Genomic DNA, 27,428 nt, shown 5'->3' with positions numbered 1-27,428 from the left:
ACAAAAATCTAATCAGTTCATCCTTGAATTAAACCGAATGCTTGTGCCAAATTTCAAGACATTTTCTTGAGATATCGCTTTTCAAAGAATGAGACAGACAAGGTTATGATGACCCTGACCTTTCACCTATGACCACCAAATCTAATCGGTTCATCCTTGAGTCCAAGTGGACATTTATGCTAAATTTGAAGAAATTCCCTCAAGGTGTTCTGAAGATATCACATTCACGAGAATGGTCGGCTGGCCAGCCAACTCGAACACATAATGCCTCTGGCCTCCGCGGTTGCTGTTGCGGAGGCATATAAAGTCTATTCTGAGAGATGTGTGTTTGGAAACAGAAGCCATAATACTAAAAAAAATATTTCTGACATTTCTGAAAGCTGGGAAAATAACACTTAACATAACCAGTACTTGTTAGGCATGGAATTACACACAAATAAAATGTGGTTACATAAACTTCTGGTTTAGGGCTTCTTTATTCCAATCAAAGGAAATACTTATGCACACAGCATCTCACAAAAGTGTGCTTACTGAGCAACAGTTTGTGAAAAATCCTTTCCTGTTTGAAAAAAAAATGCTGCTCTGCATAAAGCAGTGTCCATGAATAAATGTTTTGGTGTGGAAGAACTTGACTGGCAGAGAGCCCTGACCTAAACCCTCTCCACCAGCTTTGGGATGAACTGGAACGCTGACTACAAGCCAGATCTTATCACCCGACTGCAAGTGCTGAAACTCACTAACACTCACACAGCAAATCCTGTAGGCAAGTTGCAAAATCTTCCCAATAGAAGTGCTCTTATTACAACAGAAAAATGCACATGATTTTGTACTAAGACCACATATGGGTGAAACATGTAGGTATCCACATGAACATAGAAAATGTATTGCAAAGGATTTCTATTAAAAACAACTCAAATCAAGAGACAAAAAACACTGGATCTCTGTCTGAGCTGCAGAGGACTTTAAGATAAAAAAGAAAAAAAGAGAAAAAAGAGTGGGAGAAATATGGTGACAAAGGTAAAACTAGCAGATGGACAAAAATAAAACAAGGATGGTGACACTTAAAAAAAAATCACTGAGGAGGAAACCTGAGGAGCTTCAAACTGCTGAAAAGGCCACTGATGACGCAATTTTACCTCCAAATATGTCTGCCTCTCTGCATCGCTCAGAGACAGGTAAGAGATATGAAGGGCAGAGCTGTCTCACCTGCTGTGATCAGGACTGGAGGTGGACCTGCGTAGGCCCTCCTGCTCTCCGTCTATACAGAGACAACATACACACACACACACACACACACACACACACACACACACACACACACACACACACACACACACACACACATACACATACACACAATGAGATGTAGTGACTCACTGCAGAGGATGTTCCCTAATCAAGACTAATCAGCAGCACGGTGTTCTTCATCACAGCGTTGATGGGAGGCTGAGACTGAGCGAGATAGAACAACACGAGGGAAAACCCATCAGCCATTACCTTCTCTGTGATAAATACCAGCAATTAGCCCGGTCTCACTCTGTTCCAGCCACTGCTGCTGCTGCTGTCGCTGCACAGCAACCGCTTTAATTGGACGCTCATCGTTAATCCTGCTGCCTCTGGATTTAAGACAGAGAGACTCCCCGCTGCTGTGAAGCAGCAGGTTGTAGCCTCCAGTCTAACCTACTGGCAGCTAACGAACCTGCCAGTGATAAAACATGCTGTGGAGCATGAGCAGAGGGCCGGCTGTGACTAATGGAGGGTGGCTGTTCATGCAAGGTCAGCCAATGAAGAGATTTGCTGTCTAGAGGGAAATGTGGGGGCTAAGCAGACTGGAGGCTAGGAGACGCTGCAGCGAGGAAAAATTACTTTAGCTCTACAGATGTGGTTTTGTGTGAGAAATGGTTTTCACCCTTTTCAAATTATAACCACAATGAAATTAAGGATAAACACCCCCATTACAGGTATAAATGCACAATATGATAATATTTGCAGTTGTGGCACAGATTGGTACACAATTAACACTCACACAATTATTTTCTACCGGTAATCTTAATAAACAATTCATCTTTTGGTCTACAGAACATCAGAACATCATTATATTTGCAATCAAAACAGTTGCAGAATCAATTTTCTTTGATTGATTAATGTATTAATCTACTCTAAATTTTTTAAAAAATATGAGTTTGACAGAAAGAGAGACTAAAGTCAGACTTACCCCTGTGGGAGGCACCTTCGCCCTCTTCTAAGCGACCTCCTGCTGTACTCGAGTTTCCTGCAGAGAGATAACAGCTTTACAGAAGTCTGTGCTATAAAATACAGTAAATGGACAACAAAACAATGTATGTTTCACATTGCTTCATGGTGCAGGAAAAAGATTTAATGCCATTCAGCAAACATTAAAAAATTACCCAGATAACATTCAGACACAATTGAACTTACTGGAGAGATGCCGCTTGACTGACACCTGAAAGGCGAGAGAGGGAGACAGATTTGGTCAATACATTGGACTCATGTAAAGGAACAGGATGGTATTCTATTTTTTTCTCATAGTGACAAAAATCCCATTGAGGCATCAGAAACAACAATTAAGGAATCAGTGTCTCAGTACTTTCTAACTCCACTACTCGGTCTGTGACACTCAGCTTTAAGGCCACTGGTTCCTACTGCTGACAGCAAATGCACTATTTCCTAAAACAGCTGAATCCTGTAAATTTTGGATAGTCAAACAGGAATAAATAGTGCTTGTTCCTGACTATTTCGACCTGCAAGTTAACATTCATTTGGGGCTCTAGTAAGTATTTATAATAGCAGGGTTCAGTAAATGAGGGAACATGTCTCCCGGTGGAACAGTGATGTGTTTTTAAAAGTTTCTGTGCAGTAAGACGATGAATAACATTTAAAGTTATGTTAGTTTGGCTTCACAGATGAAGCTTGTTGGTAAGATGAATTCATTCTTGGTTTTGGTTTTAACACTATTTTTTTTAACAATGAAACTAAATTTAAAAAAAAAAAAAGAAAAAAGAACCAGGCAAGATTTCTGCAAAGATTTGAGTCTACGGGTATTTTTTTCATTCTGTTTGATTATTTATAGCTCCAGCACCTCAATGTTTGAAACTCAGATGTTGACAATGAAAAAAATATTGCCAAGATTATCATTGAACACGTAAAATCTGACAATTCTGACTTTCTTTTCCTTTTAGTCATTTATGATAAGTTTAGATTTGAGCATACTCTGTGACCTTACAGACACAGTATTTGAGGTAAATATTTAAAGTTTTCAATTTCTGCGTCTTGGATAAAATGCTTGTGTCTTCAGAGGGATCATGAAGAACACATAGACTATGAAAGAAAAACCAAAACAAACCTGTTGCCGGACGCCTCTGTTAGGTGGCAGAGTGAGCGCCCCGACGGTGGCTTTCAGCTCTTTTTCTGTGGCAGCGGAGTTATTGCGACTACTGCTGGCGACCGGTCTGATCTGGATGTGGAACTTCTTTGGCTCCTCGTCGTCGAAGTCGGAGTCACTGGAGTAAAAGTTGTTGTCCTTCTCCTCAGGGCAACGTACAGAGAGAGAGAGGTCAAGGAGAACAAGCTCGTACTGCAAACAGGGACTGAAAAGTGATGTTTGGTAATGAACAAATACAGGGGCCTGACAGCTTATGTTACAGTATCTCATGATTGTTCAGGCTCAGTTTTTACAACAGTTTCATTGCACAAAAGTGTAAATGAGAGGGAATTGAATTCTTACCTTTAAACTGAATGAATACCTTACAAAGTGCAAAACACTAAATCACATTACTCCAAAATATAGCCACCCAATACTGGCACAAGTTTAATATTAAGTGTATATATCATTGGATCAGTGCAACATGTTTGTAGGCATTTTATTCTACTTTTTTTTTTCTTTTTCATTTAATGCAGATTTTTATCTTTTAGACTATTTTGCCGTTTTTAACAAAACAAGGATCCTCCTTACATCCTTCATAAAACTTTTCATTGCATTTTGGCATCAGTGGAAAGATTGTCAAAATGCTGCCAATACCGAGTGTCTGTTACTGAAAATAATTGTGGTTTACTGTACTGTTATCACTTTCTAGGAGCACTTTAATGTATTACTAAAAGCCAAATGTTTTTTTAGATGAATCCTAAAAAAAATATTAAAATATATTCATGGTAATGTGGTATAATTCAATGAATAAAATGAAAGTTTCCAGAATTTGTTCTTAATCTACATCGTTTCAAATAGTGACGTTTGCATAAACATTTTTTTCCTTGTGAGAGAGAAATGACCACTGCAGCTCTGCATACATTTAATTAGAATGAGTTACCAAATGACATTAACTTTGATGTTTTGATGCTTTGATAAATGTACTGTGTGGTGTTCAGCGTCGTTTCATTCGGATGTTTTTATTTGGTGTACTATTTGAGAGTTTGACGACAAAATAATGTAATAAAAAGTGGTCATTATAAAACACTGGAATCCAATGAGAACACTATTCAAAGATAAAAGTAAAATAAGACTAAAAAAATGCATGAGAGTACATTTAAAACCAACACATGCGAGTTTTACTACCTCTGGTCATCTGTGAATATTATTTTTGGATAAATGCTGTGACCTGAAGAGCAAATGGGGTAATTTTGATTAAATGTCAGACTGATTAAAGTGGGATATCAGAGAGAAAAATGCAGAGTGCACTGCAACACAGACACATATGGAAGCAGAGGCACTGCAGAGCATGCTGGGCGTATCGGCTGCAGAGCTTCAAATAGCCAAACCGCCACTTCCTGCCGCACCATTACCCTCCATCGAATGTCAACTCCCCTTCCTTTTTGTTTGGACGGAACTCTGTTGCATCTGGAAGAGTTGTGTCACATTGTGTTTATTACAAGATTCAGAGAAACAGAGGGACATATTGCAGCATGAGGGCGTTTGATGAATGTGAGCAGGCGGGGGGCTCGATGAGGGGATGACAAAGTCAGGAAGAGTTGTTATCTCGGAGCTGTCAGGACTGAGAGCTACTACTGATAAATGGATCAGGGCTGGGGAGTCAAGATAGGAAGTATGAAGGATAGGAGGACAATTCATTTATATCCCGTGCACGCGTTTACCTCGTCTGTTTTTAATGAGGGGCATGCATTTAGTCATTTAGACCAACAATTAGGGTAGAGACCTGTATAATTGTCTAGAGCTCTACAGCTAATGAGGCCATGAATGTGGTCGTTTGTTGAAATAAATCAGTTAAACCCGCCTCTCACCTCTGGCCTTCTGATTACACTTCATTTAAAACAGCTCCATCTCAGTTTGAGGCCTTTTTAGAGTCTATCTGACATCTCACAATCTTTAATTTGTTGCAAACGGCATCTGTCATGAGAGGGAATCGAGTTTTTGAGATCTTTATGAATCTGATGGAGGCGTTTACAACTGAGGGTAATTAAGAGAAGGCTTAAACTGTTTTGACAGTTGTGCTTCTAACTTCATTTTCATTCAACAGATGGTTTGTTTCATAGGTTTGCATTAGTTTGGTATAGATTTAATTAATAGCCAGTTTATCAGTTAGTCAATCAACAGAAAACTGAAGCTAAAATCTCAAAGATCTCCGTTCCTTTCTCTTTGCTGGCACCTATGGTATGTTTTTGGGGCTTTCATCAGTGGATCATAGGCTTAATCACCATTGTGATATCTCATTTTTTGATAGATAGTAACTTAACAGGCATTTATTTAATGGAAAATCTACAATACTGTTACTTTTATATTAAGATGCATATTTAATTTATCAAAAATATTGTAATATGTTGCATGAAAATACCAAATATCAGATATTGTCCTCATAAGAGGACAGTAACAGTTGAAAGATGACAGCAACTGGGGGTAAAAACAAAACAGAAATGACAGGCCAAAGAGACTGCTGACTGACTGAAATCACTGGGCCACCCCTAAGTAAGAAACTTTAACAGGCCTACATGTAAAATACAGTGCTTATTCAAAGTATTCATTCCTGTTTGAAGTTTGATTTTCTAACAATAAGTCAGGATTTTATTTACCTATAATAATATATAATATGATCGACAGAAGTCCCTTTCATGTTAAAAGATAAACAGATAAAGTGACTAAATCAATTAAGTAAAAATTGAAAAACAAATTAAACATAAACACTTCCAAAGAAGTGAAGAATTTTATAGGGCACTTTATCTTTAACAGAATCAACACATTAAACGATAATTCAAGTAATTAATCCCTATGAGCTGGATGTCACATACAGACAGGTGACAAACTAAAGAAAAACCTTGAATAAATGAATGAAAAAATATGGTGAATAGCCATGCTTCCATACAGAGTACGGGGAATGGTTTGATAAAAATGATAAAGATGTGAGTCACATGCTGTGGACTTCACAATCACCCACTTCTCAACCCAGTTGAACAGTTTGGACTGGTGTGTTGTACTGCACTCTTGACCATCATCAAAACACCACATTTTTTTGAAAATATGATGTTCATTTATCTAACAGCGCTCCATCGATTTGGAGATATTACTATTGAATTAAAGGCCCTTGTTTAATTTGTCACCCTTTTTTTACCTGTAACAAAAAAAGAAAAGCACCTGACGACAACGAGTCGAAAAAAGGATATCATTTTGAGTGCTGTCAGCTCGGATAACAAATCCCTCATCGTCTACTTCCAGAGGTGAATTCTATATGAACAGGAACACATGAAAACACACGCACGCACACATGCGCACACACACACAAAAGAAAGACAGGGAGTCAGACACCAGCTGAGTCGGCAGCAAAACGCAGACAAATGGCACTTCAGCCACATATCAGATGCGTAGAAGTACTTTGTCATACTGTGTAACCCAGCGGCCGACATGTACTACAGAGAGGCCTCTACCAGAGTGTGTGTGAGTAAATAAGTAGATGCTACAAGAGTTATGAAGGTGTGAGTCAGTGACTAACTGTAAAACATGTTATTACCAACAGGTCAAACAGAGCTGTGTGATACAGCCGCACATGTGCTTTTAGTTTGAATTAAATCATTGATTCGAGCCGGCTGTCTGGAAACACGTCAGCTGGAGTTATATGATCCTCAAAATAAGATATGAGGGAGGCCTGATTTACAATCCAGCCAGCGTGGGGTCGGTTATATTTAGAGTGAGTGTGGACATATACAGATGGTGTTTGATTAGATCTGATTTCAGTCAACAGATCGCAGTAGGTAGAGTTGATATGACAAGTGTAACTGTAGATATACACTTTTCTTTTTCATCAGATCACAGTAAAAGAAAATCTGATTGAGGAATACTCAGAACAGTGTAGTTAATACAATATGATTTGATTACAGTTAGACTCAAATAGGTTTGAGGCAGCTGTAATCAATAATTTTATAACAACAATGTGAAAGGAGTTACTTGAGCTAATGAACCTACAGAGAATTATCAACTAAATCTGCAGCTCCACGCAGCTTTATGGTGATTTATATCATCTCATTGTTTTCTGCCCTCTGGTAGCCAAAAATCACTAAATGCAGCTTTAAGTAGTGCAGGCTGTCACTTTGCTAAAAATCTAAATTTCATCCACCAAATGATTCAGACAAGTCAATATCCCATCAACCATCTTTTAACTACACGACAATATATTTTGTGGAAAACACTTTAAACGAATACTTCACCACCTAAATAATCATTACTCAGGCCGTGTTGTGTTGGATTTGAGAAGAAAACTGTTTTCTTGCATGCCTTAATGGAGGCCGAAAAATTCTAAAACCAAGAAAATGTTTGATTAATTGAATGGATATGCGACCACGTTTAACAATATCTAAACTGTATCAGAAAATCTGTTTACAAACTTCCACAAAACTTGTGCCATATGATCCCGGTCTCATTTATCCAGTTGTTGGGAAGAGAGATTAGTTTCACTTTTAGTTCAGTTCCCTGTCAGAAAAGGCAGTCTGTTTGGAGAGTACTGATGATGCGACTGAATAAATGAGACTTTGATTATACTGCACGAGTTGTGTGAGGGTTTGTAAACGGATGTTTTTGATATAGTTTTGCTGTTGTAAAAGAGAGGCCCTGACAACTGATAAATGATTATTTGGGGGATGAAGTATTCCTTTAATAATTAGCACACTATCCAAAGGCAGCAGCTAGACAGTAGCTTGTGATTTAACTTCCCAGTAATGGTGTACAAGTTTTAAATTCGAAAGAAATCAAGCATCGACCAGATTGATGCAACTTTCGCAGACTTGTTTCGTTCTTTAAATAATAATTATCATAATTCTAAATCTAGATGGTGAATGGACTGTGTCAGTGTTTATATACTCTTACGTAACATGTTTTAAAGTGACATCTGCTAACATTACTAGTATCTCTCATACTACAGTCAGAAATATAATGCCCTTGAGAGTGTAAAATAGTAGCACCAGTGGCTCTGTGACCTGCTGTTTACCCTCTCTTGCATATCAGTCTGTTAAATGGCAGTGCCCAAAGCCCTTTTACACACATGCACACACGTACACACATATGCAGTTACGCACTTCCCCTGACGCTGGCAAAGTATCTTAGTAACCTCTTCTCAGAAGTACCGGAATAAACCTGGGAAACCCCACACCATCAGTCATGTCATTATCACACACACACTTGTGATTTCCTGCGCACCTTCTTTACACACACACACACACACAGTAGTCTCATACATGATTCTCCTTGCATCCCCCCAAAAATAACAGACTCTTCTCACAGTCAGACAGAGCTGATAATTGAGTCAGTGGAGCTCACTTGGAGCTGCAGTGTTTGGGTGTGAATTATATCCGATACTCACCAGTGTCTCCGTCAAGGCTGAGTCTCTGCAAAAACAAAACAAAAACACATAGGTGTATTTTGGTTGCATCATTCAGTAGTAACTCAGACTGAAGCCAGAAGCAAAGAGTGAAGATCAAGATTCAGTTTCAGGAGATCAGGGCTTGAAGAGCACAGCATGTTTGTTTGTTTGTTTGTGTGTGTGTGTGTGCGCGTGTGTGTGTGTGTGTGTGTGTGTGTGTGTGTGTGTGTGTGTGTGTGTGTGTGTGTGTGTGTGCGTGTGCGTGTGTGTGTGAGTGCACTCACGTGGAGTCTGGCTCCTTGTCCCTCTTGCCGAGTCCGGGGATCCTGAAGGCTTTTGCTCGACTCTTCTTCCCGCCTTCTGGTGCCAAAGCTGTCATATACTCCTCAAAACCAACCAGAGCTACAGACAACAGGCAGTTTGACAAGAATACAAAACATTCAGAAAACACACACTTAAAATTATGCATGTAGTCGAGTCTGTTGTATTTTGTCACAATGAATTATTCTACCTCCATTATTCTATTTTGAGAGTGGGTGCTACCATATTTTTATTGTTATGTAAGCTGCTGAAGCTGTGCTTTTATTTAATTCCTTTTAGAAACAAGCCAAGAATTCATCCTGGTGTGCTGAGCAGTACCTGGCCTGTCTTTGCCCGTGCCCTTTTGCTCTGCAAATTTCTGGATGAGGTTATCAATGCCGATGTTTTCCACATTTTGCTTGAATTCCTCATGGACCTGCAGCAGAGCAGAGCAAGAATGATTATTTGGTCCTTTAAACAGCTTGTGATATTTGAAAGAGTGCCATGAAAAAATAGAGTTTTGTAATCAAAGCTCTATATGATAACTTCTCATAGTGAAATATTAACTTTCAACTTTTTACCACTGTTGTAACTAAGACCAGAAGGATGTAATAATGCATCTAGCTTAACGTGTGAGTCTTTAAAAAATGTCTTTTAATTGTCTTTTAAATATAGAGGTTGTATCCTTGCCGCAGTGGCTGCAGGTTCAATTACAGCCTCAGCCCTTTGCTGCATGTCACCCCCCCCTCTCTCCCTCTGTCACGCTCAAACTTTCCTGTACATTAATGGCAATAAAAAGCCCCAAAAAACAATCTTTTAAAAAAAGGAAACCATTAATGACTTTTCTTTATTTTCTGTCAAATATCTATTGTTACAATGTAGGACATTCATGTTAAATGTGACCAAACTTTCAAATATTGGGGTAAAAATATGCAAAAGGGTCCGTGTACGTCGCGGCCATTCGTTTTCTTATTTTCAGATTTCAAAATAAAAACGAAAAATAAACCATTTCCCGTTTTTTTCTGTGATAATACAAAATGAAAAACGGAAAACGGGCCGTAATACACTATCCATTATCCGTTATCCGATTTAATTAGGTGTGTTTGTAAATGGAAATCAAAATTTAAATACACCCGTGGAAAACTTATTCTCGATTTCCTGTTCATTTTGGTTCTGTGACCCGGAAGTTGTACCACGAGCTAGCCAGAAAGAGAGGGCACGTCATCAGATGGCGTCAGAAAAAGTCCGCACATTCCTCTCTGAAAAACCCCGTCTCCTTCCAAACTGGGTACATAACGCAGTTGCGACATCACAACAGGACATTCCATTTCTTCTATTTTCCACAAGAAAATCTGCATATCCATCCAGAGACATATTTAAAAGTGTGAGCCCGGTGGGTCTGAGTTTTCTGACGGAAATCTGTAATCTTGCTTTCTTGTTATTATTCTTACCAATTTTGGATTAGATTCCTGCAACATGTTAGATTATGAGGGTTTTGGTTAAATGGCAGAAAGTGTCGTTATATTCCACAACAACCATTCCCCGTATGAAATGATGATGCATGAAGCTGGTTAAAGCTTGATTTCTGCGGTATAAAATTATCTAGATCTTCCACATTTTGACACCCATAAAGCAAATGTACTAGAGACTTCTGCTGGATGAATGCATGACTTCCAGAAAGATTTTTTGGATCCAATGGCATCATGTGACAGACATGGATATTGTAATTTGGCAACTATGTGAAATTGGCTTCAATGCCAAGTGCTGTTCCTAGTGGCTTGGCAGGGAAGCAGAGAGGGCAGATGTGGAAGACCTTGAAACACTGACATATCAGAGCAGACTGGCAGGGCTTTTTCGGAGGGGTTGCTTAAAGAGACAGGCGCTACAACTGAGCTATTCAGACAGAGGGTGAATTCAGGTGTTTCAGCACCTACAAAAATACAAGTATGAACCTCAGCATAATAGATGCCCTTTAAGTTTTATTGTTTTTGACAATCATTTTTTCTAATCAACTTTTAAGTGTCTGCAAGAACTGGGCAGCAATATCTTGCTTGATCTTTAACATCATCAATCATGGAGAAACGGGAAGAATGAAACTACACTATGCTATTGCTACAAGTTATCATACTGAGCTTTAACTGAAAATGAGTCCACGGCCTGATAAAAGAAAAGAAAAAACTGTTGGTAATGATGGTCCTTGATTCAGTAGAGTTTAGCATCAGCCACAACATACCTGTCCCACTTGAACATGGGTGTCCTCTATGGAGTGGGAGTAAGCTTTGATCAGCTGTTTCATCTGGCGCAGGTGAGCCTCCTCGATCTCCTGAAATTTCTGCTCACACAAACATGTAAAAACACATTCACGCCATGGTGACAAAAAAAGAAAAGAAAACTCGGTTATTTTTTTCTTTATCTGTGGGTTGACATCTCTCTCTGACCTTTTGTGCCAATTAAAGCCTTTCAAAACCAACAACAGAACATCAAAGCTACACAGATTTTAAACACATAGTTGTCCATTTAAGTTGCCGAAAAGATACATTTTGGAACAGAAATGTTAATTTTCCAGTTTTTCCAATGCCGTACATTTGAGAGAGAATAAGTGTTTTGTATTCCTTTTATAGGTCTCTTTAATTCTAATTATAAATATGTTGTTATGTCTGGTGATAAAGGCAGGTGTCACACTGCAACTGGACCGCTCCAACGAAATTTCGTTGTATAACCTGCAATGACAATATAGGTCTAGCTATCTAATATGTTTGTTAATAAGATGTTGTTTGAACAGGCTGATATTGTGTTTTTGTCTGATTTTGTATCATTTCAGTTGTTTGTTTATGGTGTGTGTTTTGCCAGTGTTTATTGCTATCGGTTTAAGTTTTTGCTTCTGTTGTACTTTTGTCTCTAAAGAATAAATTAAAAAGAAACGTACATTTCTCATTTCAAACAGGAGCATGCAGAGAAGTAACCACAATCAAAAAAAACACTTTACCTTCACGTATATGTAACAAAGTGAAAAACTTTAAATGACATCAGAGGATTCAGGAGCAGCTACAGAGAGGCAGTCAGCCAGCAGAAGAGGCAACGGGCTGCCAGGTCATTAAACCAGCGATAATTTGAGAGGATTTAGTATTTAAGTTTGATCCTGCTTTTAATTCAGCAAGCTTGTTTGTCTCTATCTGGTTCAGGGGAATTGTCTTGATATAGTGCCACTGGCTTTTGTTCCAGGAGTGAGTTCGTGAGCAGAGTTTTGCCAGTTTCTTCTCCCCAATTAACTGGGCAGAGAGTGCAAACATAAAACATTCTCCGCTGACTATTTGCAACTGATGTCAGCCTTCAGCAGGGCATTACATCCCCATCTGCCATGTGACACAACTCTTTGTGAACATCAGAAAAGATAAATGTATTCATACACAGCTGTGTGCAACACTCTGACATTTGATTTCCCTGCATAAGTCCATGTTACTAAATCAGTCCAATCAATGAGTTACCTGTCAGTCTGGAAGACTTCATGTTTACAGCTCTTGATTTGTTTGTAAACAAAGCCAGTGCAAAAATAATCTCTGAGCCCATCAGCTATCATTCAAGCATCTGCAGGCAAAGGCCAATATTTCAAGAGCTCCGACGTAGTGTGCGACACGTCATTTCTGTTAATCTTCTTAAACTGATATCTGAATATAAATGCAGAACAAGGCTTTCATATTGAGTAAAACTAAATTAAAAACTAAAACTAGACAAACTAAACATTTTCATTCACTGAAGCTAGACTTTAGAAACAAATGACAACTAACAGAAATATGTTTTAAAATATATATATATATATGTGTGTGTGTGTATGTGTTTGTGTTGTTACTCATACACTGAACTTGTTAAATCTGGCCCCTGACAAACACAACCCTTATTATGTATAAAATAAATAAATAAAACTAATAATGGAACTATTAAAAACTAAATAAAAGAATAAGTAAAAACTTAACTGAAATGTGCATACCTAATCTGAGTGCAAAACGGAAATTAAAAATGAAATACAAATAAAAACTAATGAAAGAATACAAAATTCTAATAACTCTGATGGACGATAGCAGATGAGTTCTGTATTGCATTTTTGCCGATGCCTTTCCACACCGACAGTTTACCTGCATGCTGGCTACATACAGGTAAACCCACTCAGACATGATTGGTCAATACTGTTCTGACTGCAGACTAAACACAGGACCAACAACCTTGCCAACATGTGCATACATGTGAAGATATCACTTTATAGATATTAGTATCAAAACAGATGCACCAAAAAAGGAGTGGACTAAATAAACCAAACTACAGGCGTGAAAATGCCCTTCGAGAATTTAATTTTACGTTTGATAAGAAGCATCTCAATTTCTTATTACTTATTTGGTCTTCTGCCATTTCTTTTTCGATCTTTTGACACGTTTTTCTCTTAGGAAACACGTAACCCTTCATCCTAATGACTGAATCTTCCCCCTCAAAGCTATTGCAACAGATAATTGGTCACAAGGATTTCAGTCATCATTTCAAATGTAAAACACAGAAGCACTCATTGGGGTTTGTTGAAGATTTCCATGGAAACAGCAGCAGTAACCATGGAAGTGTGGAGGCAGTGATTAAAGGTAATGAGCGGGGGACAGGATGTGCATGCATGTGCGAGCGGGTGGGTGTTTAGGAGTTGGGGGTTGAGGTTTCCATTCTAGGGGAAGGTGAGATAGACTTATAAATGAAAGGAAAAGATGGAGTTGCTGTGTGGTGGGAGGTTAGATAGAGAGAGTGAGTCAGGGAGATAAAGAAAGAAATAGAGCCCAAGAGAAAAATAAATGCATAAAAAACACCACATCAGAGGGTGGGAGAAACAGAAAGAGGTGGTCCTCGGCCCAGCTGGAATCAGTACTGACCTGGGAGGACTCGCTCATCTTCTGCTCAAACTCTCCTCCCACGCGATTGTACTTCTCGATGCACAACGCAAATGACTCAGCCGCTTTCTTAGACTTCAGCTCCGCCTAGTGAGAAAGAAAAGGAAAAGGAAAATGATGGCCTTTAGCTATAAACTCTCATTCACAAACCTGAAATAACTATGAATAAATAAGTGAGTGAATGAAAATAATTTCTGTCTCATGATTACAAACTACTCCATTCACTAGTCAGCCTGTACCTTCAAAACAAGAACAACAATGTATTTACAGAGCAGATGCCGAAGAAAAGAGCTATTAGGAAATGTTTTCCAGAATTTTCCTGAATTCAATTTAAACAGACACTCTTGTCTCATGAGTGGACCACAAGAAACAAGCATATGATGGATTTTAGGGTCACAAGACAGCTAAAAATAACAGGATACCCCAGAGCTTGCTAACAAATACTGATGCAGGACACTTTTTCAGGTCTGTCAAGCTCCAGTTCACATCCAGCTGATGACAATATGTACGGAAAGACACATGGAGAAGCTCTGGACTTTTATGTTAATTTACAAAAACTGTTCTGCTTTTTGATTTAGGATTTTCACAAATAATGAAATCAAAGGGATAGTCTGGTTCAAAGGGGTCGTTTTTTTTTTAAGTGGGCTTGTATAAGGTACTAATCCATAGTCAGTGTGTTACACACAGTAGGTGATGGTCAGCACACTCCCATTTTAAAGAACAAGACAGGAGCACTGCCAGGGAAGCTAAGCAATATACTGCTATGGATGGAGGTACCAGCAAAAGACTATTTTAGCCACCGAAAAAAGGCCTACCTTAAAAAATAAGAAACTGTTTCTGTTTCAAATAGAGAACTTTTCCCTTTAAAATAACAAGGGCACACAAAAACACAGACAAACTAACCAATCAAGGCAGGATTGGAGAAGCAATTCCTGTGTTCTCCAAGGTAAAATTGCTGTTTTTGTCAAAAGGAGTCTGGTGAGTTTGAAGAGAGCACAGATAACAGCTTCAGTTTTCCACAGGTAAGAGCAGTCTGATGGCAAGGTAGAGAGGTGAAAATCCACAGCAGTACAATGCTAAGCTTCCCTGGCAGCACTCCTGCCTGCTTCTGCAAATTGAAGGTGTTCTGACCATCATCTACTGTAGAAAATACACTGACTATGGAAGTAAGTACCGTGTACAATCCAAAACTTACACTATCCCTTTGAGAAAAAAAGTATTTGTCATGAAACTTGTCTCTAAATCAACACAAATCTCAATTGGGGGGCAATTAACTAAAACTACTACACATTATTTATATTAAAAACCATTTCCTAATCATCAGACTAGTACTAATATTATCTTGCAGAGCAAAGGAGTAACACTGATCTTACTATTATGAATAACGGCCATAAAATAGAATTTGTGTTACGGTTGCAAACATTACTGTCAAATTACTATTTCAACAGTCAAGAATGAACTTTCAGGCTTAAGCTAACTGTAAGTAACCATGTCAAAATAAGTAGTCAAATAATAAGAGTTTCAAATATTACTCATTACACAAAAGAATGAAAAGGTAGCACATCTCACATCTTCAATTCAAGAAGGACAAAATCCTTACATTTCTCTCATTTATTCACTCTATCATACAGTGGTGTGAGACAAGTCAATAGATAAAATGTGTGTATTTTGTCATGTTTGACTTGAAGACTTGAAGACTTGAGATGTGCTACCTTTTCAATTTTTTGGAATAAGCTCACTGGATTTTGTGCAAGAATCCCATTGTTGAGGCGCAATCTCTCTTTCTAAATACTCATTACACATTAATACTATTATTATTTTTAATTCCACTTGGGTTTATTTTGCTTTACTTCTAATTGATGTTAAGCTACCATCCAAACTCAACACTTCCAGATGTTTATTTGCAAAGCTTACCTATTAGTAGAAGGCTGCTACCACTGCTGCTATGCTGGCTGAGCTTTATTCATTTTAGCCCAACATTGTTTGGGGTATCTTTATGTATGTACAATATTTCTAGTGACACAGAGGAAACAAATCACAACCAATGTGAGTTGGGATTGTTTAGTCAAACTGTTATTACTCGATTATGAACAATTGTAAATAATAGATTTACGTTCTATCATGCCCACATTGACCGTTAGTTCTTTTCAAATCAGACATTTTGTTGTTTAAATGCTCCGTCCCCCCAAACTGCAAAATAATGCTGTCAAATTAAGAAGGTGATTTGTGCTCATGCATTTGCAGAGATGCTTGTTTTTCTTCTGCATCGCAAAAGAATGAAGATACGGCAATGTGAACTTCAAAAGAACTTTAAACAAAGTAAACGAGACATACTGATCCTTGCTTATGTTCTTTTTAGACTTTTAAGTCCTTGAATTATCTTGTGTAACTGCAACATGGTTTCTGGAAAGAGATGCTGTTGCTAAATTATTTTATATGTTACTTTTCCATGATGTCACCATCTAAAATCTAACTCAACCTCTGGACAAATATCTTAAGAACAAACTAAACAAATAAAACATGGCTTAACACAACAGCTAGGAAAGAAAATATGGCTTTTTCACCCAATTTCTGTCAACTAACTCTTTAATTTTCTTTCAAAGGACACTTAATTTGCTTCTGTTATGTTTTAAACCTGACAACAATCTTGGAAATAGAGAGTGGTGGCTAACTTTCTCCAGTTCTTTCTGTGGCGCTCCCTCCTTCCTGAGCCGGTCCAGTTCCAAACACTTGGCGTGGTAACCCTCTTTTGACTTCTGAAGATGGCCGCTCTGAACCTGCAGGGCCTGCACCGCCTCCACTGTCCCCACCATCTCCTCCTTTGTCTGAGTGATGCGTGCACGCACACGCGCACACACACACACACACACACACACACACACACACACACACACACACACACAAAAGAACACATGGACAACCTGTACAGATCATCACTGTGTTTCATACTTTAACAGAAAAGGGCAGCAATTATCATGAAGGGAGAAGACAGTAATGGATTTTCTGTGAGATAAATTAGATCAGCATGGCAGAGGCTCGATGAAGGGCAAGTGGTGAGAAATTACACAAGTCTATCCTCTCCTCTTCATAGGAACAAAAATCAGCCAGTTTTCTCTCAGGATTGTGGTAAAGCACGTGACTTTCTTCATACCTTACGGTGAATTTTGACCTGCTCGTCTCCGTACTTGTTGATGTCCCGGATGAGATCGTTCATCTTTCTCATCAGCTCGAGGTGACAGAGGGCCAGTTTGTCTGACGAAACTCTGAACACATCCCACATGGGAGCAAAAGTCCTATAAAATACACCAGCATGAAGAACACACATGAGACTGCTGCGTTCAAATTCTTTCTGCATGAAAGATTTGCTCGAAGGCCAAACTCGGCAGTGAAGTGTGCTCTTCTGCAGCGGTTCTCATCCTGGGGTTCCAGTGTGAGATCATTTCTGGGGGTCGCTAGTTGCAAAGACAAAACTATAATCATACATTAAAAATAAAATTACATATTTTAGACAAAGGAATAGGGGTGGACAGGAAATAGATACAACACAGTATTGTGATATTTTAAGTGGCAATTGTGTTTCAATAAATGGACACCAAGTATTTATTTTTTTAAATCGTATAAGTTATTCATATTGCAATCCAAAATATAATTTTTTTTGTCACCAACTAGAATAATAAAATCAGTTGCTAGCTCCACTAGAAACACGTTGATGACAGTTTTTTCCTTTGGAGACATAATTTACAGCTGGAAAAAAGGTTAGGTTATAGCAATACTCAGCATATTGCAAAACATTCAGAATCGCAGTAATATTGTATTGTGGTTGAAGAATCGTTATAATATCATATCAATGGGGTTTTGTGATTCCCATCCCTACTAGGGATTCATTTTTAGATTACATTGCCTGTATGAGTGATACAATTTGCATTAGAATAGATATTATTGGATGTGTTTGTGAGAGCGTGCACACATGAAGAGAGTCACAGGACAAAAAAATCATCAAAAATCGACATCACCTGAAGCACATTTGACAACCCCAAGTAAACTGTCTTAAAACAGTCATGACAAACCAAGTGTTATTTAGTGACATCTATGAATCAGAACATTCCCAATAATGACTCAAAATCAGCAGGAGGAGGCAGATAGAAACAGCTGTTTATGCAGGTTTTCAGCTCTCACTGTCTTTATCTCTATCGTTCCTGTTTCCTGTCTGTGGATTGCTACAGTGGGGGAAATTGAATTAAGGCTGAAAGTCCTATTAACAACCACAAAATGCAAAACTAAGTGACGTCTTCTGTCTTTTTGTCTGTCTAGCGATCTCCCACATTTCTCCCTGTCGTTTCAGTACTATAGACAGTGCCGCACATTCACACAAACACACAAACCCCCGCTTGCTCAGCTGTTGGGCTTTAAGTAATCAACTACCAAAATACCTAGACACCAAAAGCATTACACCACCAGAGTTTAATGGTGACAAATGAGCGCTGATGTGTATTTTCAAATCAGGGTGTTGTTAGTTGATTGTCCCAAAGCTAATTTGGGGGAGATGATTGCAAATAACAACCTAATTCTTCCAAGGGGTCGTGACTTGAAAATGTTGAGAACTGCTGCTCTAATGCACCTGTTACCGAGGGCTGGGGAGGTTGCTTTTGAAATGTAATAGGTTACAGATTACTGGTTAAAAAGTTTCATGACTATTTTAATAACTTTTAATTTAAAAAAGTAATCATTTTTGCATTTAAATACTTTTTGATTACTTTTCTTAAAAATGTGTTTAACAGGGCAATTAAGCTGAAAAGACCTAAAAAAAGTGCATTAATGTTGCGCTTATATTTGTCTCAACAGCTGTGCTGACCCACGTTTTCCAAAAATATGCCAAAAGAAGGGATTCCTGCATGGTAAAAAGATGTAAAGCAACAGAGTGAATGTTTTATTTAACATATAGACTATTTTACTGAAAAAGATTTTTTTCATATATAACCCCTTTGTAATTCCAAACATTTTGATCAGTAACTGTAATTTAATTACATATTTTTTATCATAACTGATTACAAATACATATATTTTGTAATTTCATTATTGTAATTAGTTACATTTCACTAGTTATTCTGAAACACAATGTTACGCTGCCCTTTCATTCATCTAAAGGCCTCTGAAAAGTGTTTTTCCTTTATCATTAAACAGTCAAACTACTGTAAGTAGGCAACAATAAAATTGAAAGTAGGAAAAAACATCCTTACGTTTGATTTGTCAAAAGTTTAACATTCAAAAGCTTGATTTCATCAGGACTGTGTGGGTGTGGACTGAGTCTGGTTTATTGCAAACCACTGAGAGGAGCGCAAACATAAATACAAAATATTTTAAGTGCAATAACCTAAAACCTCCTGACTCCGACAGAAACGTGTGTTTATGCAGGACCCCATCATTCACAGTAGGAGAAAGAGTAAGAAAATGTTTTCAGCGCCCTGAATGTCAGAATTTACTCTATGATGGTTACTTTGCCAACATTTACCACTTGTTTCATCCAAGGACATACGTATAACATACAGGAATAACAGACTGTATTTATTAACCTATATAGGTTAAATAGCAGAAAGGGCATTATGTTGATGATAAATATGAACATTTGGTGATCCAGATGGTCCTCATTCATATCTCATATGCAGCCATGTGACCACTACATGTATAATTACAGTAACAGCTACCTTCAGACAGTATAAATTCAATCATAAGGCACCGAAGGGGATTAAGAGGGGCTGTTGGATGAAGTCGCTGCACCGTCCTGTGTTGACATGTTGTTACTCACCCCTGTGGACTTCCGTTGCTTGCCATCTTGGCCAGTTTGCTCATTGATTTGGAGTAAGTCTCCTCAATAGCAGCACTGCAAAAACAAAGACGCAAATTAACATCAATGACTCTTATTTCAGGCTGCCTAAGAGAAAATTAAAAATCATGAACACACAAGCTTTAAACCGGGGTCTCTCTCTCTCTCTGTCTCTGTCTCTCTCTCTCTCTCTGTCTCTCTCTCTCTCTGTGTGTGTGTGTGTGTGTGTGTGTGTGTGTGTGTGTGTGTGTTCACTCAGCAGGTCAGAAGAAGCACATCTCTTTCTTTTTTGTTACCAATAACATGGCAGGGAGAGTAATGTTGAGTGCACTCTTTAAAATGTAAATGTGTCTGAATAACTTTTAGACTGGTGGATGTAATGTACTCCAGTAACACTTCCTTACAAGGCAGTTGCCTCCGCTAATGGCGTCATATGTTATGTTCTCTATCTGGAGCTTACTTTGGCCAAACCCTGTGCATCCACAATCAGAGTCTGCCAGATACAGATTTATAATCATCAGTGTTGGGTAAATGTTGCAATAAGCCACATTTCAATGACGAATGGACTGGTTTTGCAAGGCTGGGCATAAAACTTTAGGACCCATCTGTAGACCCTGAAGACAAGGAAGGAAGGAGCATTGATCCAAATGTGCTGAGGGTAAACAGAACAACTTGCTCCTGAAATCAATAAACAAATAGACCATCGGTCTTAAGCAGTGATAGTGACATTGTGTTAGAACTCAAACTGGATCACAAGAGAGACTAACAAATGTTTCCATTTTCAATCACATTTACTGCTTTGTTTTTATACAATATCTTATTCATTTTCAGTAATGGCTATTTTTTAATTTTACTCAATACTTCTCAAAGTGGTGCCTTTAAATTCTTCATTTTGTCTTTTATTTACAAAGAAATGACATGCACTGCCTCTAAAGTACAAATGTATTCAAAGTGGCTACAAAATATATTATCACTCAAACAAAACAACAGACACACTCACAGACACAGTTAGCAACTAGCTGGTGAACATAAAGGAGCATTTAACATCTTAAGAGTCTGATGTTTCCCTCAGGAGTTGATAGAGTCAAAAACAGAGCACAGAGTGAGTGAATATAGGACTTACATTCAACAGGTGTCTCAAAACATGGTTCAAAATGAATGATTGTTGCTCCACCATTTCTGGACATATAAATAGAAACTATTTGCTTACATCTGCTACATCAACTTAGAAGGTGATGATATTTCCATGTTATGGTGTTCACAGCTTGCTTCTGCTGCCCCCAAGTGGCCAAAAAACCCAACATTTAAATTTTGATGTCAGATTATCAGCTGATTTTGAGATCAAACCTTGTCCAGCTAAATAAATTTGTGATTTGGAATCAGTGTGCAGCCCTACTCTTTTGCCATTGATTCTGTTATCAAACATACTTATCTAGGCAGCTTAGGTTGATGTGTGTATTCGAGGGGTGGAGAAAAAGTGAATACAGAACAGTTTTGTGATATTTTTGTATGGCAACACTGTATCAATTTTACAAGTAATTTACAAGTACAATTTATTAAATATCTCCCCCCTTTTCAAGATGTCCTATAAAAAATAAAAGCAAAAAGCCCAAGAAACAAATGGGACTTTAACTAGATAAATGTAATCCAAAGATTGATCCATTACCAATATCATCTTTGAGTACTGACTTCAGTCTGTAACTAAGAATTATTTTCAATTATTTCCACCATCAATTAATTGACTGCATAGTCTATAAAAAACCTGAAAATAGTGAAAAATATTTTTCATATTTACTAAATTTCAAGGTTACATCTTCCAATTGTCTTGCTTTGTCAGATTTATGATCCAAACCCCAGAGATATTACGTATACTAGCCTAAAGAAGACAAAGAAAAGCTTGAACTGTGGATTGTTGTGATGCATTTTTGCCTAAAACAATTAATCAATCATTAGAACAGTTTCCTGTCAGTAGCCTTATTGATTAAGCAATCGTTTCAGCCCTGTAGCCCAAAGTCCTGATGCCCATTGTATCCCCACTATTAATAGTGCCCCACTAACAAGAAGCAGCAATATATCTCCATTAAACGGAGTACCAGGGTGAAGGTAGTAAATATAACATGCAGTCAGAGAGAAACCTTGAGAATGTATTTGAAGTTGTTGTGGTACTTTAACAGAGTGTTTTATATGGTGTCCTATATCAAAGTGACCTTTAAGGCTAGTGGAGGAAGAGAAAGATAGAGGAAATTTATCAAAACAATTGCCTTTCCTCTATCCTGCGGGATCACACGCTATTTTACCCACAGTGGCCCTATTTCATTTCCTGACGGCTGATTTGTTGTCTGCTGCTGTCCGAGCAGATAAGTGAATTTCCCCCTGCGAGGAATGTGCACAGGCACTCTGAATCAATGTCAGGATTATATCACTGGTCTGACAGAGCGCTCTGTGTGTGTGTTAACTTCCAGCTGTGAGAGCACAAACTCCTGTGGGAACCTCATTAATACCCTCAATTTACTCACTGATAAGTTCCTAATTAGAGGGCAAAGTATTTAACAAACTACCCACTTTGAGAGGACGGTTCTAATTAGATAATTGACTTCCCCCCTTAGGTACTACTGGTAAACTTGTCACTCCTCACTAGGGCTGCACAATTGAATGTTTTTTATTCGACAAATTGTATAATAAACACATTTAAAGACTGCAGCAATGTACTTGGGGATTTTTTGAGTTAATTACACGAAAGTATAAGTACAAAACTGCCCTTTAAAATGAAACTTTCTTTTTTTAAAAATTGTTGCTTATTTGGTTCAGGTCAGTGTTCAATTTGTTAAATAAAAGAAAATTGGAAATAATTTATCATCTTTTTTTTTTATTTTAGCAAGCTATTAGTTGTATTTTAGCAGTATTAGTATAACAGCAGTATACTGAAAGCAGCTGAAAGGCCACACTGAACACACTTAAACGTCTGTGTATTTATCAAAAGTAGGATATTATGTATCCAACGTTACTGATAGAGCTGCACAATATGCAAAAAAAATCCTATTGCGTTTTTTTTTTTTTTTTTGACAGATCTTGAAATATGAGTCGAGATTTTAGTGGGAATGTTCATTTTGCATTTCATTTCCACTGGAAAAAAAGTTAAAAAAAAAAAAAAAGATGATGATGTGATTTTTACAGTTTGCAGAAGACAAGGTTTTGCCCTTATGTCTGGAATATGATTTGTGGCAGGGATATCTTAATTTATGAATTTACCTTCATCAAGAATTTGCAGCTCCAGCGATAAGAATATTGCACTTGGCCATATAATGATTTTGATAATATTTCTATTATATTATAAATATTATATATTTCTATTAATAGTTCATCCCTAGATGTTGAAGTTGCACTTGATTCAGCAGCCGCTCCTGAGCAGAACATAATGAAACGGAGAGCGCCCATGAGTAAGAACGTAGCGACTCCAGTCCACTTGGTGGTGGTAATGTGCCTCTAAACTGGTTTGCTAAACACCACTAAACACTCAGTGGGAAGAAGAAGTAAAGAATGAATCAACAGACAACTGACTTTGCTGCATCTATGTTTTCGGCAAACCTCTTTGATCTCCTTCCTGTTGCCAGTCTCAGCGCAGCAGTTTATTGTGCATGGCCTGTCAGACACTAGCGGCTCTATTAGTCTGTTTATAAACAATGATATTATATAGATCAAGCTGTCATATTGCTCTTTTCTAATGCAATACATGTTGGATGTAGCACTGTGATGTTGTCAGTACAGGTAATTGATGTAGGCTAGAACACACTGCATGCATGAGCAGCGTGTGACGGCAGCCTTGCCAAACGGCAGCGTGTTTCATGCTTGCAGTGTTCACACTGGCAGTGTTGTGGCTGCGACGTTTCTACAGGGCTGCCTGCTGCTATGAGTACTGTATTTCTACTTATAAACACAAATTCAACTCATTTATGAAGTTGTGCAAGCTCCTGCATTGTCAACTACACTGTCCTGCAAATATTTCACAATAAAATGCCTTGTGTCAACAACTGATGGGATTTTGTCCACAGAGACATTGTCAGAGGACTTTTATTTTGAAATTGAAGCAGGAAAGTTTGAATAAAACAGATATGTTTGTATTTCTTCATTTCTTTAACAGATATTCAGATAGATATAAAAAGGTGGTATAGAGTCAATACAATTATCGAAACGCCATTTTCACGGTCTATATCTGCTGACGTTTCTCTACATGTGCCGTGACTGAGCTGCTCATGCAGGCAGAGTGGCTGCTGTGACTTATTAACATGGGCACCAAAAAAAAAAAAAACTGGTTCTGCAACGCTCACGCCCTGTTTGCGCAGTATCGATCAAACTCTAATTTAGAGCATTGAAACACAGCAGTTGTAAAAATGAATAAAGCATTAAGGTCTGCATTTCAGGTTGCATAGGAATAATCAACCATTCAGACTTGTGTGTGTGCTGTGTGCTCCAGAGCTTCAAAAGTAGCACTGTGGTGAGGACAGGGGTTAGAGATCAGAGCAAAGAGGGATGACTGACGCAGATTTAACACAGAAAGACTTGTTTGGTGTTCTCCGACAGGACTTTGAAGCACCTTGTTAGAAACAGCAAAAGATGAAACCCATAACAGTTCATTTATCATCTCTGAGCCTTTCACCCAACCTTGGCACACTCTCTCATCTTCCCTTCCAAGTACATAGAGTCAAGAATGCAGGATTTCTCCGTCCGAGTCCCATCACTAGCACTACCTCCCACACACATATTCACAAATACACACAAACCTTACCTCTCACGGACAAACTCGGCTAGCTCCTTGGTTGCCAGCTGGCCATGCTTCATGTTGTGGTAAAGCACGTCAAAGCCGGCATTTTTCTCCCCCTGCCAAGGTAGAAATAAAGACACACACACCGTCTGTTAGCACCCCAACGAGGAACATCAAACCAACATTTGAAAGTCAAAGAGAGTGATGTCAGTCGGTGCTTCAGTATAGCAATATCACATTTGTTTGGAGCTTTAGCCGTATTACATTTTACCACTGATATTCCTCTAAAAGACAGTCAGTCTGACTAATCAGTGGCTCGCAGGAAACATTTCACTATCAGTCGCAGGCACACTCTCAATGCTGCATGAAACCAGCTTTGGATTTTGTTGTAAATAGCACAGACCTTATAGTTGTGTGTAGAGGCACATTTTGGTTTAAAATTTGAAATTGTAATCAAAGTTTTACTTTAAGTTTAACAATAATTAGGTTTTTGTTTCTCTGCTGATCATAATTTAAATTTTAGGCCGTTTGAAACAAAGCTCTAAAGGCCATTGATCAGTAACTGCAGCACTCAAACAAAATTATATGATTTAGCAAAAAAGTTGTATAGTAATTACTTGACTTAATAGGTTACTGGGCAAAGCCTGTGCTTCATTTTTCCTCATCACTCACTGTCACACACCACACAGCAATATAATAATTTTGAGTTTAAAGTAGGTCATCAGTTCACAAAGTAAACAGTCCATCGTCACCAACTTGCAAAGACAAACCACATAAAAATAGGTTTCTCTCTGTGCTTACACTGTCTCCCCCCTCTCTCTTGAGTGCATCTTTTGTTCCTTCTGTCTCACTGTTATTTTCTAACTTGGTATCGCAGCATATTTGTGTGCTGGGAGGATTAATAGAAGGACAGGAACAGATTATGAGATTATCAAAATGAATGTTTAAATAAGCAACAAACAAAGTTACATTTAAGAACAAACATAATTTGCTATTATTGATCTAGAGATCCGCATCACCTAAATTTACTTGAAAATATAATGCCCGCAGAGTTTTGTTACAATTTTTGAAAAAAAAATCGGTAATTTAATTTTCCCATCCATAACCGAGTGTATTCCTCTTTCTTTGGTCATGGTGTAAGAGTCTGTTTGTGACAGAAGAATACAGACAATAAACATACAGACGTCTTTTAAACCAAAATTGTTCAGCTGAACATGTACAGGATGTAGGATCCCTCCCTCATAATAAGAAATAGACTGGCTGTTAACAGCAAAACAATAGTCTTTGCTCACATCAGTACCAGTTTTGTTTAGAAAATGACACTGATTATCTGTTAGCTGATAGGTACAAAATTAAAACAATTTGGCTCCCACCTGAGCTGTTCTGAGCTAGTTCTCAGATAAGCACTTTTTCACTGAAGCTCACATTTAATAAACCTTCTTTCTAACATGTTGTTTGTTGAGTGCTGTGGAAAGAACACACTCCTTTTGGTGATTTATTACTTTTAAAATGTTTTTCAATGTTGTAGTCATCCAGTGCCAACATGCCTGTTCTGTAACCTTGGTTATATGATGTACAACATTAACTGGCACTCTGAATGTGAAATGTAACCGTCTAAATGGACAGATTATGTTCTTCTCTTATAATTTTTTGTTTACTTGAGTCATTTTGTTGCTTTTTGTTTTAACAGTACCTGTGATGAAATATCAAGAACAATCCCAACAGAGCTTGTTTTTTGCTGATGTTTCACTGTAATACTGCACATGCTGCTGCTGCTGCAGTGGAAATTATCTCACTGTTTGCTGTTCATCCGTCAAGCAAATGTCAACATGACTCTGTAAAATGTGAGAAAACCACAGTGCAGGGTTGTTCAGCGAGAAATTGCCTACTTTGCTGCTTAGCAGATTTAACTCAGACTACAGCATCACACCCATCACTGTCGTAATCACTCAAACCTACACCTGTGTTAACCTGAGCCTTCATAATCCAAAAAAGCCTGGCTGAGGCCTGAGTGCAAGGCGCCAAATGTACAGAGGCTGCATCCTCGCAGCAGAGGCCGCAGGTTCAACTTCAAGCTGCAGCTCTTTGCTGCATGTCATTTCCTCCCTTTCATACTTAAGCTGTCCTCTCTGAATAAAAAGCAAAAATTAAAAAAAAAACAAAAAGCCTGGCTGAGGCAGCACTATTACAAAATATAGAACACGATATTTCTTCAGCGTCACCACATTTTTTAGTCAACAGACGGCCAAGCAGACAGAGACACAGACAGCTGCTTCTCAGGGCCTAAAAATACTCTGTCAGAGGAGAACAGACCAGTTCCCAGGTACCAGGGGAATGGCTGGAATGCCAAGACAGGGTCACCCAAAACCACACATACACACACATACATACACACACACACACACACACACACACACACACACACTGCACAGTGAGCATGCAAAGCAGAGAGACATTCACTGGACTCTGGAAGAGAAACGATTGTTGTGGGAGGCATCTTAGAGTTTAAGGACACAAGACCTGATAGAAAACACCAAGTGTGTTCAGCCACAAAAGCATCCCCTCCCTCTACTAGTTTTTTTACATAATGTATGAAAAATATAATATATTGGACAAAGAAAAGGCAACAATATTTTCATTCCAGTTAAGTTTTCAGTCCTGTGAGCAGATTAAAATCAATTGACTAATTTATATATCATTAAAAAGAAAAGATTTCAATAATATTTGTATCATTTAAGTAATTTTTTAAGCAATGAAGACAAACAAATTCTGGATCCAGCTTCTTAACTGTGTGGATTTTCTTCTTGTCTTTGTCT

The 27,428-nt window shown here is 38.1% G+C and overlaps 1 protein-coding gene across 1 annotated transcript in view; it reads right to left on the bottom strand.

The window, feature by feature from the left end:
- Positions 1–27,428, bottom strand: part of fcho1 (FCH and mu domain containing endocytic adaptor 1) — a 101,265-nt gene that overhangs the window by 41,892 nt on the left and 31,945 nt on the right. The window contains exons 3-16 of the mRNA XM_042514874.1: positions 24,637–24,728; positions 19,836–19,910; positions 17,184–17,325; positions 16,705–16,857; positions 14,015–14,119; positions 11,347–11,445; positions 9,453–9,549; positions 9,098–9,215; positions 8,814–8,838; positions 6,628–6,688; positions 3,365–3,558; positions 2,440–2,464; positions 2,216–2,272; positions 1,207–1,258 (exon numbers count right to left, since the gene is read on the bottom strand). Of these exons, the coding sequence (XP_042370808.1) occupies positions 1,207–1,258; positions 2,216–2,272; positions 2,440–2,464; positions 3,365–3,558; positions 6,628–6,688; positions 8,814–8,838; positions 9,098–9,215; positions 9,453–9,549; positions 11,347–11,445; positions 14,015–14,119; positions 16,705–16,857; positions 17,184–17,325; positions 19,836–19,910; positions 24,637–24,728 (1,295 nt within the window). The remainder of the gene's footprint in view (positions 1–1,206; positions 1,259–2,215; positions 2,273–2,439; positions 2,465–3,364; positions 3,559–6,627; positions 6,689–8,813; positions 8,839–9,097; positions 9,216–9,452; positions 9,550–11,346; positions 11,446–14,014; positions 14,120–16,704; positions 16,858–17,183; positions 17,326–19,835; positions 19,911–24,636; positions 24,729–27,428) is intronic.

This window comes from Plectropomus leopardus, chromosome 3 (assembly GCF_008729295.1).
Source record: "Plectropomus leopardus isolate mb chromosome 3, YSFRI_Pleo_2.0, whole genome shotgun sequence".
NCBI lineage: Eukaryota > Metazoa > Chordata > Actinopteri > Perciformes > Serranidae > Plectropomus > Plectropomus leopardus.
This window is presented reverse-complemented; position numbering and strand designations above follow the sequence as displayed.